We start from the raw sequence: 14742 nt of genomic DNA, 5'->3' as shown, positions 1-14742 counted from the left end.
ATTACAAGGTTGTATCAAAGAGGAAGAAATACTGGGGCTCTTACCAGATGGAATGTCTCTAGAAGAGAAGGCAGGAATAACTGTTACCTAGAGATGATGAGGAGAATTTTGTCTTGTGATCATCTCAGACACAGTCTTGAAGCTGCTTTTCTTTTTCTTAGTACATTCAGAAAGGAAGCGCCTTAGAAAGCCAAGTAAGCGGCTTCTGGAATATGCAGAAGAATATGATCACTTATTTGCACCCAAGAAAAAATCAAAGAAGAGCCAGGAGCAATTACAAAAGGTGGGTGGAAGCTGATGTCCATTTCATGGTTATTACTCTGGGACTCTGTGTGCCTCTGGTGTGTTCTTGCTGGCTGAGTGTTCTCACGTGCAGTGCTGTGCAGGATGAATGCATTCACCGACATGTTTCACTATGCCAGGTGAATTCTGTGGTGAGGTCTGAACTCGAAGGAGATCCTCCTGCACAATGCAGTCCTGACAGAGAGACCAAGCAGGGGCAGAGTCCTTTGGTTTCAACTCCATCTTCAACCAAAGAGTCCCCTCCCATCCTTGAAGCAGAGTGTTCCTTGTCAGAACTAGGATCTCATTCTGCTGATCCAAATGATCGACTTACAGAAGGACCTTCAGATTTTCCAGAGCTGTTGCTGTCTTCTTCAGATGTTTCTGAAGTTTCTGCTTCACCAGATGCAGAAGAGAGATTCCTGAAATCAGGTGAGAGAGAGTTTGTGTGATTCTGCTCAGGTAAATGAATGTGTCACAGGTTCAGTGAAAATTGTTGCTTTAGTCAGAGTGAAAAGGTTAGTAGCTGTTATCTGTTTAGTTGTTTTTGCTTTGCTTCATTCAGTGACCTTTACTGGTGCTGTGAAGGGAAAGAAGGCAGGTGCAGTGGGTGACGCAGTGAGCTGGATGGTTTCATGTGTGCTTCTAGCTTTCTGTAGCGTGTAATCGTCCTTCTTATTCAATGAAGACAGCCACAACTTCTCTGAGTCCTTGCTATCTGTGCTTGCAACAGTGCCATTCATGTAGCTTGATTCACTTGCTGCTGGTAAAACTCTTTGGATGAGCACTGCTGTGCTGAGGTTGATAAGCAATGTCTAATATGCATAGCCAATGGGCTGACCATTCGCTCTCCTGGTCAGCTCGGGGAATTGTAGGACAAAAATACTACTGAAATAATTCTTCTTAGAGTTTCTACACATCTTTATAAATTGTCAGACTGTAATAGCAACAAGCAATGACTCAGCTTTCAGTTAGACACCATATATGACAAGTTGAGTGTGATCTGATGAACTTCTACCCTTTCCATCAGTCAGGACCAAGGTTTGTTTTGCAGTACATTCATTCTCTGGTAGCATCTAAAGACATGTCCAGGGTTAAAGCTGTGGTGTTCTGCTTGTGCTAACACTGTTAGCACAAGAGAGGTACAGTCACTGGGAGGTCAGTTAGCCTGTTATGTTAAGGGGCAGGGGGATTGCCTTTAGGAGCTTGTGGATGACAAATTAAAATAAGAAATTGGAGAGGACTAAAGGAGAAAGAACTGGTGATGTGAGCCTGGGGTTGGAGATGAAGGAGAAGAGTACAGGGTGTAGCAGTGGGAAGAAGAATCCAGTATGCAGAGGTTGCATAGCTCTGCTGCCTCCTGAGGAAACTCACTGGTTACCCCATTTATCTGATGTAGAGTTTAATTGCAGGAAACTTTGAGAGGAAGCGTCAAAGGAAGCCCACTCAAAAGCTCTTGGAATCCAATGATTTGGACACTGCCTTTATACCAAAGAAGGATGAGTGGACTCCCCCAAAGAAGGTACTCAACTTCTAGCTCTTTTGATAGCCAGACATAAAGTGAGCCCAGACTGCAGACTCTGCTGAAAAAGACACAGTGCAATGAGCTGTTTTTTCCTTGGCTGAGATGAGAAGCAAAGGTCCACCCTTCCCAAAGGTCCTGGTTGCTGTGTTATGATGGTGAAATAAGCTGAATACAGACCCCCATCTGGTGGGGGGAGCTTCCCACCCCTCCCCACTCATAATGGGAATTGGAAAGTTTTAGCTGTAAAATCTCCTCTCTTTATTGATCTATATGGGAAATGAGTCATCTGGATGCTGGCTGTGAAGGTGTGAGCAGAAATTTTGTGTTCAGAGGCTTTCTGTCACTGCTGTGTTGCAGTGCAGCTTGAACCTAAGGCTTTGTAGTTTTCTGTCAGATTTCCTCTGAGCAGTGTTTTCCTTTGTTGCCTTCCCAAGTGGCCTGGTGACTGGTACATAAGTGTAGAGCTTGTAGCCAGATGAAGGCATGATTTGTATCACATGTACTGAGCACCACACATTGCACCTTCTTTTAGAAAATGCTGCTCTTCTCTAAATATTTAGTGACATGGTTTGGAAGAAAGCAACTTGTAAGGAATTATTTCAGGTAGTGTTCCTGCAGAAGACTTGTTGTCACTGTTTCTAAGGTTAGTTAACAACAGTTTTTCTACTCCCCTTTTTCTCTCACTGTATTACAGTCTTAATGCAGTTATCATGGCTGCAATAATGCAGAAACAAGTGTATTTCAGTCTTGAACTTCATAAAAGCATAAAGCCAGGAGAGAGGTTTTTATTACCAGCAGATAACAGGATGCTAGCAGCCTTTTTGGGAGAGCTCAGGAAACCACACGTGATGCTGGTAGCACAGGGTACAGGAGACTCAGCATTCTACCCTGCCCAGAGACAGAGTTTTCCATCTGGCATCTATCACACACAAAATAAATGTTTTCTTGTTTTTCTTAATCACTGATGAATTAATGACCTGAACTACAAGTTCCATATTGTAGTCATTCAGAAGTGGCAGAGGAATGTACATCTGATTTGCATCTGGTGACTTGACTTCGTGTGTTTGTAGGGCACTGTCCCTTCGGAGAGTGACAGCTCTGAGCTCTACTCACCAGCCCACTTCCCGGACATGGGAGAAGGTAGGTGGAGGCAGGGCTGTGGGAGTGACACTTGGATCAGTGCTTGTGGCTTTGTGTGTGTTTAAGGGCTTGCGTGTCCTGAGCTCTCAAAGGGTGCTTGCCTCAGCTGAGGCAGTGGCAGAAGATTATTATTGATATTATTATTGAGTTTATTTATAAAAGGTGCCATTATGTTCTTGGATTTCTCTGTGGAAAGTGGAGGTGCTGGGTTTGTATTATATGAGTTTTGTGCTGGTAGCTTTTAGTTTCTGCTGGGGGGCTGTCCCAGGGCAGTGATGTGGTTCAGCAACCCAGTAAAGAAGTGTAAACCAGTATGGAGCAGTGGTCTTCTGATGGCTGCAGTACAGAGAGCAGACTACCTGGAGACTGGTATTGCTCCAGCCCTTATGCTCTCAAAGGCAGTAGTACCCCAGCCTGAAGCTCTCAGAGTGTGGAACTTGCTGGTGGTACCTGTAGCAAGGGAAATATTTCTGCATTTTCCTTGAGTGGTCTTTCTGTTGCTTTCCAGCTTCTGAAAAGCTCTTGGAGAAGCAGCGAAAGAGGAAGAGACAGCGTCATACCTCTGCTGCAGTCCATTCCAAGAAGGAGAAAAATGAGGAGGGGCTGGGGGAAGCCCCACACTCTGAGGTATTGTTGGGTCTTCCTACATGCTGTCACCCCCTATAACCTGTCTGCTACTTCCCAGGGCACTGTGCAGAGCGTAGGCCAGGTCATGTTTGGCTGGCTGGTATGCCAGTTGGTCCCACTGATACAGTTGCATGAGCTGGGGTTGAAGCTGAAGATACCACCTTGATTTAGTAGCCGTTTTGTGGTGACTGCTTAACTCAGGCTCAGTTTTTAAGCTGCTACTTGGCTAATCCTCCAGAAGAGAGGCTGTTCTGATCTGGTGGAACCAATGTTTTTCTGGCATCTTGCTTTGCACCTCAGAAGGGCCAACTTCTACAAAGGTCTTCTCTGGTGGTGGTGGGAATCTTGCCCTTTTATGTACCAGTATGAAGCACAAGCACTAGACTGTGAACTTCAGCCCTTTCTTCCACTTGCCCCCTGCATGTCCTGGTGAGCTAAGAACTACATTGGAGGGGGTTGGGGGACTGTCTGCTCACAGGAGCCTCTGATTACATTCTGCCATCCATCAGAAATAATGGGGACAACTCCCTTTTACTGCATCCCAACAGAGCTATTGTACCAATATCTCTGACAAGCACGTTTTGCCTTTTAGGAATGAGCCAGGTATGACCCAAGTGTAGGGGAAGCAAGACTTTTCCTGGGAGAGGCGGGACACCTCTGAGCCTCTCACCATCACCTCTCACTTCCAGTGGCCCAGGTTCAGCAGCAGGCTGTTCGGTCAGGATAGTCAGTATGTATTTCAGGAGCTAATTATAGACATACATTGTTATATTTATTGTTGATATATACTTCCCACCAAGCACCAGCATCATTTCACTTGTCTGAGCAGTGCCAGCCACCCTGCTGCTACTGCCTTTTGGAAAGGGCATTTCTGGTGGGGGTGGTAAAGTGGGGCAATAACCTTGGGCTGGTGTTAGTGCTCTTTTGAAGTGTGCTCATCTGGAATTGGGTTTCAAAGAAGCCTGTACAAATGCCTTTGCCAATGCTGAGGGTATGTATTACTGTCTGCTGTCAGGCACCCACTGAGACTGGCTCAGCTGTGAGCCAGAAAATTCTATGTGAATCCTTCATAGGGAAGAAAAGGGGGGGCACTTCAGGACAGCCAGGTAGCCAGGCCATGGCTTTGAGTGCTGCACCCCATCATTCGCTGCAGAGGAAGCCCATGGAGTCTTAACTCCCTCCAGCCTTAGACATTTGTGTTGAGTACCTGAAGCTAGGTATGGTAAACAGTGCCCCAGAAAAATGACGGTGCTTGGCACTTCTTGCCAGCATCCATTTCTGTGATTGTGTGTCTTGAGCTGCTGCAGTGAGAGTGTTCACCCCCTGGCTTAGGTGAGTGCTTGGGTACTGGTGAGTATTGTGGAGGTCTGGAGGTGCGTTTGTGTTTTCACATGGATTTTGGACTTGGCTGGTCCTGAAGCAACTTCCCCCATGCCTGGCAAGAAACACAATTTTTTTCGGAATTATGCTAGAAGAAATAGATGGTCTGATGCTACAGCACAGTGAGGCCTTGGTTCCAGCTGCTTTAAGAGGAAAAGGAGGCAGAAGAAAGCTTGTTTTCTTGGGTTGCAATATCCATCTTTCTCTGTCCTGCCTATTTGTTGAGCAAGGAGTACAAGTTCACAACATCAGAGCAGCAAGGAACAGTGAGAAGGGCATGGAAAATGCTTCTGAAATGTTGAAATGGTTGTCAGGGTGGTAAGCCAGGGTCAGACTGTGCCAAAGAACAGTCCAGGTTTTTGATGATGTGCCAGATACAACTGTGGAAATAGCTCTGGAAGACCCAAGAGGAGAGACCTGCCCTCTGTAGGAGGTATGTAGTTCTGCAGTGCTTATGCTGGGAAGGGAAAGGAGAGGGAAAAGAGTGGCAGCCTCTTAGGAGAGGTGGCCTTGAATGGCAATCCCCTCCTTCCTCTTCACAAAGCAGAAGTGTCTGGCCTTGCCCATCCTGCCCAGCTCTGACATGCACTTCCCAGTACAGTTCTGGGAGCATTGATAATTATAAGGCAAAGATCCTGGTGTGTGAATCATGCAGATCAGCCAGCTGTTTGTGGGATGGGTGTAGGCTGAGAGAGCAGGACTAGAGCATGGTTTGCATGGGCTGTTGTTTTGTGGGCTGTTGTTAAGGTAGCATTGCTATTAGCAAATGCTTTCAGATCCAAAGAGGGAGTTGCTCGTTAATGTTATGTGAATCTGTAAATACATTTTAGTCTCTCATTTGATTAACACATGAATGTGGCCATCAAAACATGGAGTCCTATCAGCCATGGTAGAAAGTGGCCAGACAGATGGAAAAGCAAACCAGTTCTAGTCAGGGTTGGAAGGGACCTTTAGGATCATCCAGTTCCAACCCTCCTGCCATGGGCAGTGACACCTCCCACTAGATCATGTTATTCAGAGCCCTCTACAGCCTGGCCTTTAAAACTTCCTGGGATGGGGCTTCTACCACCTCTCTGGGCAACCTGTTCCAGTGTCTCACCACTCTCGTGGTGAAGAACTTCTTAACTTCCAATCTAAATCTGCCCTCCTCTAGTTGGAATCCATTCTCCCTAGTCTGTCACTACCTGACATCCTAAGAAGTCCCTCACCAGCTTTCTTCTAGGCCCCCTTTAGCTACTGGAAGGCTCCAATAAGGTCTCCTCAGACTGAATATGTCTGTCCCCTCAGACAATAAGGTTCTCCTCTCCAGACTGAATAACCCCAGTTTCTCATACTGTATTTGTAGGAGAGGTGCTCCAGCCCCATGATCATCCTCTGGACATGGTCCAGCACCTCCATGTGTTTCTTGTAATATGATTGTAAAAAATCTTGAAAATCCTTCATACCTCTCTCTAGCAAATCTGACCATGTCCCCCACCTGCCAAAATGCTATCTTGAGACCATAGCTATGGCAGGAAGCTGGTGCCCCTGGCCACAGCATGGATGATGCTTCTTTACCATCACCCTGCCCCGCCTGGCAGAACCTCAGTGACTGAGAGGGGCTGAGTTTACCTTGAGCTTACCTTAACACTAGGGCCCCAGTGTAAGCAAAAGCTATAGCTCATGTTGTTTGCTCATACCAGTAGCTTATTAACCCTGCTTTTATTCTTCATTATAATGCCCCCTGAAACCCTGAGGTCACTGCTGAGCAGAAGAGCACTTACGTAGGAATAGGAGGACTGAGCTGTACCCAGTTTTCGGAGCACTGGCTGCTGGTGCTGCTCCTGGAGCCAAAAAAAGTGTTTGGGCCGGAGAGCTGCCTTACAAGAGAGTACATAATTCCTAGTAATACAGCTGCAGTAGTACCATAGCACTTAGCTTGGGTTAGGGTTAGGGTTAGGTGGTTGTTTTGTTCTTAGATGGTCTTTTTAGCAATGCCATTGAGACCTTTTCCTTCCCTCTGCCAGGGCTGTGTGCTAGTGTGGCAGCAGCTTATATGCTCTGTGTCAGTATTCCTGGAGTATTCCTTCCAGCAAGACTGTGATGATAGCCTGTAAGGCTCTATGATATGTTGGACTGGCCATAGTTTGTAGCTGGGAGTTTGCTTTTTTTGTGCACAATAAAGGAAATCTATACCATTCATCTTTGGGTGCTTTAGTATAGTGTTAGTCTACCTGTGGATTATTGCTCCATGGAAATCATGTGGCTTTGAAACATCCCCAAATAAAAGCATGCTGCTACATGCAGGGAATGAAAAACAAAAAGAAAAGGGACAAAGGAACCTTACTTATCTGACCAGAATACCAGTTCCAGGTTCTTCCAACTTTAAAATTTGGAAGATCTTTATATTCTGGTTTTACCCTGACTAATAATGTGTTCCTAGGACACAGATTACAAGCTTTAGGATCAGCACAGCTTAGACTGATGTTCTCCTAAACAGAAAGTGGTGCAAAGCTCCTTCTTGTGATCGATAGCTGGACACCTGGCACTGAGCAGGCCTGAAGGTATGAGAGTGTTGGCTGCTGCTCCTGACAGCAGTTTGGATTCCTCACAAGATTTTTAAAGGGGTACACTGGATGGGCATACACTGGATATGGCTTGGTGAGCTAAGGAGAAATTGGCAGGTGCACACCGAGATCATTCAGCTAACTGCAGTTTTAAGAGTCCTTAAAATGTTCTTGCTCAAAGCACCTAGCTGGTTCCTTAAGGCATCACTTGGGTGCAGCATTAATGGCCCTTAAGGTGTACCTACCCTGGAATGGCAGCTGGGGTTGATGCTGCTAAAGCACTGAGAGGCCTGGCAGTGGGCAGGATGATGTTTCAGTTGCTGCTCCTGGCAAAAGCAAATGCAGTGCTGCCACACAAGGCTCTAGGACAGCAGTGTCTTGTGGCAGAAACAAGCATTTCTAGGATGGTTGCCACTCTGGGCAGGTCCAATGGACACATCCAAAGGGTCCTTCCACCTTGGGAAGCTGGTAGGATCCCTGACTCAGCCCATGAGAGTGCCATTGGGCCTTCATAATTTGAAACCTGTCTGCTCTGTAGGATGTTCTTTCACCATCAGATATTACAGTCACCATAAGATGATGTGTTGTGGTGCACAGGACAGGTGCTTCTGAAAGACTCCATCCCAGGCATGATTGTGGTGTAAGTTACCACTGTTTGCCATGGCCAGCTACTTCTTACTAGTGCAGGCTTTGAATACCTGTGTGCCTGCATCTTACATGGGTTAGGAAAAGATGAGAAAACGTGGGGGAAAGTCTGGCTCATTTGCTGGCTGACATCTGCAAAAAAGTTTTTTGTTTCCATTGCAAGCAGATAGTAGTATGCTTCAGACTATTCCAGCCTACATTATTTTTTTTCTATGCAGGCAATACTTTCTTCATCAGCCATGACTTTCCTTCCTCAGGGAAGGGCTATGGACAGAAAAGTAATTGTGTTGAATATGTATTTTTAATGGTGTAGTAAAATAAGAGGTCTTTTCTTTCATTTCTTTTAAGTCTTTTGGTGGAACTGTATGAGTGGTGTTCTCCCCAGGGTGGGTAGCCACAGACCAATTGCCAAACTGGTTGTGTTCAGTGGCTGAATTTGTAGTTTCTAATTCAACCTAGGAACTACACAGCCCTGATTCTGGATTTCTTTTTGAAGGGGGAGACACTGGGTCATGGGACTGCTGCAAGCCCCAAAGAGGGTAATGAAGAGGGGTCAGAGAATGACCATGGAGTGCCTTCGTCCAAGAAAATTCAGGGGGAGCGTGGAGGAGGAGCAGCTCTCAAGGAGAACGTGTGTCAGGTAGTATCCTTGAAGAGATATCTTTGAAACTTTTGTACTTTTGAAGAACTTTTTCATATAAGTAACTGCATACACTTGTGTGCCAGATAAGTCCATGTAGAATTAACCATCTTTTTATGCTCTGAATTCAACCTTTCCTTTGTGGTTGCTTCTTCTCCTGTTGAATTCCACAGGTGTTAGAGACATGACCAACACAGGATTTGTTTTAGCTGTGCATAGTAGTGGGGACTGGATGGCAAATTACAGTGGAGAGATGCACAGACCACCTGAAGTTACTGACTCAAGGAAGCTTTAGTGTTTTTCTCTAGTGGTCTCTGCTGGCTGTCCTGGCCAGCACATGGATTACTGGGGAAGGAGATTTCTCAGAGCTGACATTGTGCTTCCTTCCCCACAGATCTGCGAGAAGCCAGGGGAATTGTTGCTTTGTGAGGCACAGTGTTGTGGTGCTTTCCACCTGCAGTGCCTTGGGCTCTCCGAGATGCCAAAGGGCAAATTCATCTGCAATGAGTGCTCCACAGGTACAGCAACTTTTATGAACACAAGGAAGGGCTGCTGCTGCATGCTTACCTCATGCTTCCTTTGCTAGGGTAGTGTGCCTGCAGTAGCACTGCTAACTAGCTCACTCCTCTGATAATTGATTTTATGTTTGATAATGAATCTCTGATCACCTGGTCATACTGTTAATTCAGACATGTGGGACTGGAAGAAGCGAATGCCCAGGATATGGTGGGAAAAAGAGAAACTCTTATGTGGGGTTAGGGAGAGAGGGCTGATGGGGTGGAAGAATCTGGAGCAGGCTGAAAGGGGTGAAATGTATAATGGTCAGTTTTTGTTTTCCTTTCTCTGGCCTGAAATTGTAACTACAATAATGTCTGGTTTTAAATTCAGAGTTATATTATAGCCACAAGCAAAAATGGAGACCTGTGCCTTAGGGATAGGTACAGCACGTTGGAAAGTTGTGTTGTGCTAATATGCAGCGTGGTAGAAGTCTCACGTCTTCATTTAGACCTTTTGTATGACTTATTATGTTTTTTGTTTTTTCTCCAGGGGTCCATACCTGCTTTGTGTGTAAGAGCTGTGGGGAAGATGTAAAACGGTGCTTGTTGCCACTCTGTGGGAAGTACTACCATGAAGCATGCATACAGAAGTATCCACCCACAGTCATGCAGAACAAGGGCTTCAGATGCTCCCTGCACATCTGCATGACTTGTCATGCTGCTAACCCAACAAACATCTCTGCATCTAAAGGTATTGAAATATTCTAGGGGGTGCAGAGTTGTGTGGTTCACTAGCTCTTTCCATTGATTTTTTTTTTTTTTTTTGTCCTGGCCACAGCACTTGCTGTAGGGTTTGCTGAGGAATAGCCTCCCCCAGGGACTGGAAGAGGTGGTGTCTGTGTGTGAGGTTGCTTCTGGTCAGCAATCCTGCCAGTCAGACATAGCAACTGAAGTGTTCCCCTCTGTCCAGACTCTTGAATGCCTTCATGTCCAGTGATGCCTCGTGCCTCTCCAGCTGTTTTAATAGGTCCCTGGAGCTGTACAAACACTCTCATGTTTTTCCTACATACTTTTCACTGTGCCAGTGCTGCAGGCAGTGCCTGCTTAGCACTGCTGGATAGCAAGACAATGGCACAGAGAGCAGCATAGCAAAAACTGATACTTTTCTAATTCTCCTGTTTTTATAATGCAGGCTCCCATCTTATACTAGGGACACCCTTGGGCTAAACTTCTCAGGTGAACATTTGTTTGAGCTGTTTGCAGCAATACATTGAGCTGTGTCTCACATGATTAAACTTAAAGCTTTTATGTGCCTTGAACATTGGCTCTTAAAGCTGACTTTCCTTAAATCCTTAGTGTCTTAAGACAAGTAACAATAACACAGACACTGAAACTGAAAACAGAGCTTGTCTTAAAGTTGTATTTTTTTTACCACATATCAGTATTTGGTGTAGAAGACAATACTAAGGCCTAAAGACCACAGCTGACCACTTAACTCACTGAACATTTGTATTGTGTTCTTGTAGCTGCTGCTTCTCAGTGGTGATTTACCACTTCCTTTCCACCTCTTCTCCTTGTGTGTAGTCTCCTGTGAGGAACTGAGAACAGGCTTTTATTAACCATGGGTGAATTAGGCCTGAAGGCAAACCTAAATTCTCTGGAAATGCTGGAATTTCAGCATAAAATCTGGTAAAGAAGAGAGGCAAGTGCTAATGTGTTCAGAAGCTACATGGATTCGTTTCATTATGTCTATCTAAGCACTTGGAATGCCCCCTCTGTAATGATTGGCTTAGCTAATTTACTAATTATTTATGTATGGTAGGGAGCAGTCTCAGTCTGTAAACTCTTGAACCATTCCTGCAGAGTGTGCAGGAGGTTTCTCACTTCTAAATATTACGGTTTTGTGTATGTTATATACATATATGTAATTTTATATATTTTTGTTGAATAAACAATTTGATAGGAATCAAGTACATGGGTGAATAACCTATACAAATTTAAGGTCAGTTTACTATTTCCAGAGGTTACCTGTAGTGTCTTGATTTGAGCTTGGCTGTCAGTAAAGACCAGTTTGGGGATGAAACAAAAAGTTCTCCTCCTTCAGAAGTTCACTGTTTCTGGCCCGTTCTGGCACTAGGTCGCTTGATGCGCTGCGTGCGGTGTCCGGTTGCGTACCACTCCAACGACTTCTGCCTCGCTGCTGGGTCCGTGGTCCTGGCCTCCAACAGCATCATCTGCCCCAATCACTTCACTGCACGGAGGGGCTGCCGCAACCACGAGCACGTCAACGTCAGCTGGTGCTTTGTCTGCTCAGAAGGTGAGGTGGTCTGTGCTGGATTCTCTTGTGTCACTGAGCAAGACCCTGACAAGAAATAATGAGAGCAGGCAAAAGCTTTGTCTATCCAGGGTGTGGCAGTGAGAACTGCAGAGAACAGGTCCTGTCCATCCACGTTTAAATTCAGGATAGAGCTCTTTTTAGATTCTTAAAAGGGCTCTTTCTGCAGCATGAGCAGGACATGAACTGCTGAAAAGCATTTGCAGAAGAGCATCATACCCTTTTCTCAGCTTCTATCTGGATGTGTGGGGTCCAGGCCTTCTGCACAGTGACCATGATGAATTCCTTCTCCTTTTCCTTTCAGGGGGCAGCCTTTTATGCTGCGAGTCGTGCCCGGCTGCATTTCACCGTGAGTGTCTAAACATTGAGATGCCAGAGGGAAGCTGGTATTGTAATGATTGCAAGGCAGGCAAAAAGCCACACTACAAGGAAGTAGTCTGGGTGAAAGTTGGGCGCTACAGGTAGGTAAAGGTAGAATAGACTTGTCCATGTCTCTCCTTCACATAGTGGTCATGGGGACTTGAGTTGAGAAGCTGCTCCTCTCTGCAGGGTGTACTGTGCCTCTGACCAGCATGTAGTGGCTGGTAAAGTGCATGCTTCTGTAGCCACCTGTCTTCCCACCAGCCTTTCTGGTAGCCCTTTCACACTTTTTCCCCATGTCTCCATTCAGTGGCATGCTTATGATGTGGATGGAAGTGGGGAAGCCTGAGGTTTCATCTGCCTTCCCTGTTTTGTAGGTGGTGGCCAGCTGAGATTTGCCATCCTAGGACAATTCCTGTCAACATCCAGAAAATGAAACATGACATCGGTGAGTTCCCAGTGCTGTTCTTCGGCTCCAAGGATTACTTATGGACCCACCAGGCCCGTGTGTTCCCTTACATGGAAGGTGATGTCAGCAGCAAAGACAAGATGGGGAAGGGTGTGGATGGCATCTACAAGAAAGGTAATTTGTCCTGGGAGGGCTGCTTGTGGAGCTATGAGCAATGGGTAGACAGTGGCAGCCCAGCTCTGTCAGAGCAGAGGTAGTTCCTTGTAATGCACTCTGTTCTCTCACATAGCTCTTCAGGAAGCTGCAGTAAGATTTGAAGAGTTGAAGGCACAGAAAGAGCTGAGACAACTTCAGGAAGACAAAAAAAATGACAAGAAACCTCCTCCCTACAAACACATCAAGGTGAGGGCAGGTGGGACAGGGGGACAAGTGCAGAAAAGAAGTCTTGAGCTGTCAGTGCAGGTGATTTACAGGTATACAGAAACATTTCTACTGCTTCAGTGTTCAGCTGCCATTGATAGTTACTTTGCTTCTCTTGGCATCTTCAGTCATCCTTACAGCCCTGTGCTTACATGAATCATTTCTGTATGGAAGCAGGACACCAATAATAGGGGTACTTGGATTTACTGGAACAAATCAGGACATCTCCGAGCTGTTCCATGTCAGTTATGTGTTCTGAAGGGATTGTCTCTCTGTCTTGGGAACTTACTGGGTGTGCTGGTAATATGGGATATGCTCAAGTACTGATGGCAAGGTAGGCATCCCAGGTGGTGTGAGATAGGAAATGTCAGGATGTGGTGTGATGGAGCAGAGCTCTGGGGAGAATGCTAACCTGTCCCATCTCTGCTGTTGTTTTATATCACTTTCTGTATCAGTTTGTGACTGAACAGAAATATTAAAGCAGATGTATATGCTTAAATAAGAGGCTTTTTTGGTGAATTTTGAGGAACTCTTTGTTTAAGGACTGTATTTTGAGAGAATTGAAGCAGCAGTAGAAGTCCTACAGGATGTGGGTGCATGTGCTTAAGATGCAGGTCCAGACTGATCAGAAACCCAGTGACTCAGGGACTCTGTTCTTTTTTCATTGTCTGTGTCTGTTCCTTCCCTTTTTCATGTGGTAAACTATGAAAACTTCACTGATTGCTGGTGCTTCTTGTTTCTAGCTAGGATTTCTAGGCAGGCAGATATATCTTGTGTGATTTACTGTACTGTGTAAAGATCTTGAATGCTGTGGCAGCAGTGTTGGCCAAGCAGCTTTGTATTGGGTATTTTTAAGCCTGTCTCTGGCCAGAACATGAAGGAACTTTGGGCAGCAATTTGGATCCATTGAAATATCCTTTTAATATAAATAACAGTCGTGGTCATTAGCCATGGCAGCTTTTCTTGAGGTCTGGGTGCAAGTTGTTTGTCTCTGTGAAAGCAAAGCAGTTTACAGGAGCATACAGTGAACTGGAGAAGGCTTCAGGGTGGAATATCTGAAGCTGGCTGTGTCTGCACCTGTCCTGGCCTTCTAGGAGATCAGTGCCTCTGGGTCCATCCTATGGAGTGCCAAGGTGAGAGGCTGCTGCAAAATACACTTGGGATCCTTCATTGCATCGGGGTTGTGGCTAGTCCAAGAATCCCTGGTTTGGAGCTGGTTTTATACCAGTGCCTCGGAGAATAGAGCAGGTGAGCTGGGCATGTGGGTATCTTCAGATACCATGGTTGCTTGGAGTGGCAATGCCAGAGCCAGCGAGGGCACCTCTTTCTGCCTTGTGGTAGACCTAAGCCTATGAGTCTTGCCACTCCTAGCAAGGTTAATGGTCATAGCTAAGAATAAGAGATGGGAAGCAACAGAGGAGAAGATGAGTAGGAAGGACAGTTGGAGGTGGGAGGCAGTACTGGAAGGGAGGGGAGACTGTTGAAGAGATTACCCAGGAATTTCTGCAGGAGGAAGACTAGGTCAGCATGGAAGCTTTGCTGTTACATAAGGTGGGACTAGGTAAGTTACATGGGGTCTGGAATAATTTTGCTAAATGATCCCCTAATTTCTTGTTCTGGGAGAGGAAAGGGAGCTGATGCTATTTCTCACTGGGGCAAAGAATAGCAAGGAGCTGCTTCTCAGTGTCTCTCTCCAAAGTCCTGACTCTCTGTTGCCTGCCTTTCAGCGTTCACTGCCTTTAACCAAAACCCAAGGACTCTGCTCGTGCCACAGACACGCCAGTCGCTTCTCCACCTGGTGCTGCGCGCTCTGCCTTCTTCTGGAGCAGTTTTTAGAGAGCTCCTTGGCTTAACTCTGAGCTCCTCTTTGGGCCTTCCAATCCCAGCCTTGTCTGGTTTCTATCTCATTTACATCTGCAGGACAGTTGTATAGGGA

General features: G+C 45.9%; 1 protein-coding gene across 2 annotated transcripts in view; it reads left to right on the top strand.

Moving 5' to 3' along the window:
- Positions 1 to 14742, top strand: part of NSD1 (nuclear receptor binding SET domain protein 1) — a 54466-nt gene that overhangs the window by 26819 nt on the left and 12905 nt on the right. For both annotated transcript variants that reach the window (XM_030459028.1, XM_030459030.1), the window contains 12 exons: positions 162 to 283; positions 423 to 714; positions 1695 to 1804; positions 2878 to 2947; positions 3456 to 3574; positions 8642 to 8785; positions 9180 to 9303; positions 9833 to 10033; positions 11420 to 11599; positions 11922 to 12078; positions 12355 to 12560; positions 12676 to 12788. In XM_030459028.1, the coding sequence (XP_030314888.1) occupies positions 162 to 283; positions 423 to 714; positions 1695 to 1804; positions 2878 to 2947; positions 3456 to 3574; positions 8642 to 8785; positions 9180 to 9303; positions 9833 to 10033; positions 11420 to 11599; positions 11922 to 12078; positions 12355 to 12560; positions 12676 to 12788 (1838 nt within the window). The remainder of the gene's footprint in view (positions 1 to 161; positions 284 to 422; positions 715 to 1694; positions 1805 to 2877; positions 2948 to 3455; positions 3575 to 8641; positions 8786 to 9179; positions 9304 to 9832; positions 10034 to 11419; positions 11600 to 11921; positions 12079 to 12354; positions 12561 to 12675; positions 12789 to 14742) is intronic.

The sequence above is a fragment of the Calypte anna genome, chromosome 13 (genome assembly GCF_003957555.1).
Source record: "Calypte anna isolate BGI_N300 chromosome 13, bCalAnn1_v1.p, whole genome shotgun sequence".
Lineage (NCBI taxonomy): Eukaryota > Metazoa > Chordata > Aves > Apodiformes > Trochilidae > Calypte > Calypte anna.
This window is presented reverse-complemented; position numbering and strand designations above follow the sequence as displayed.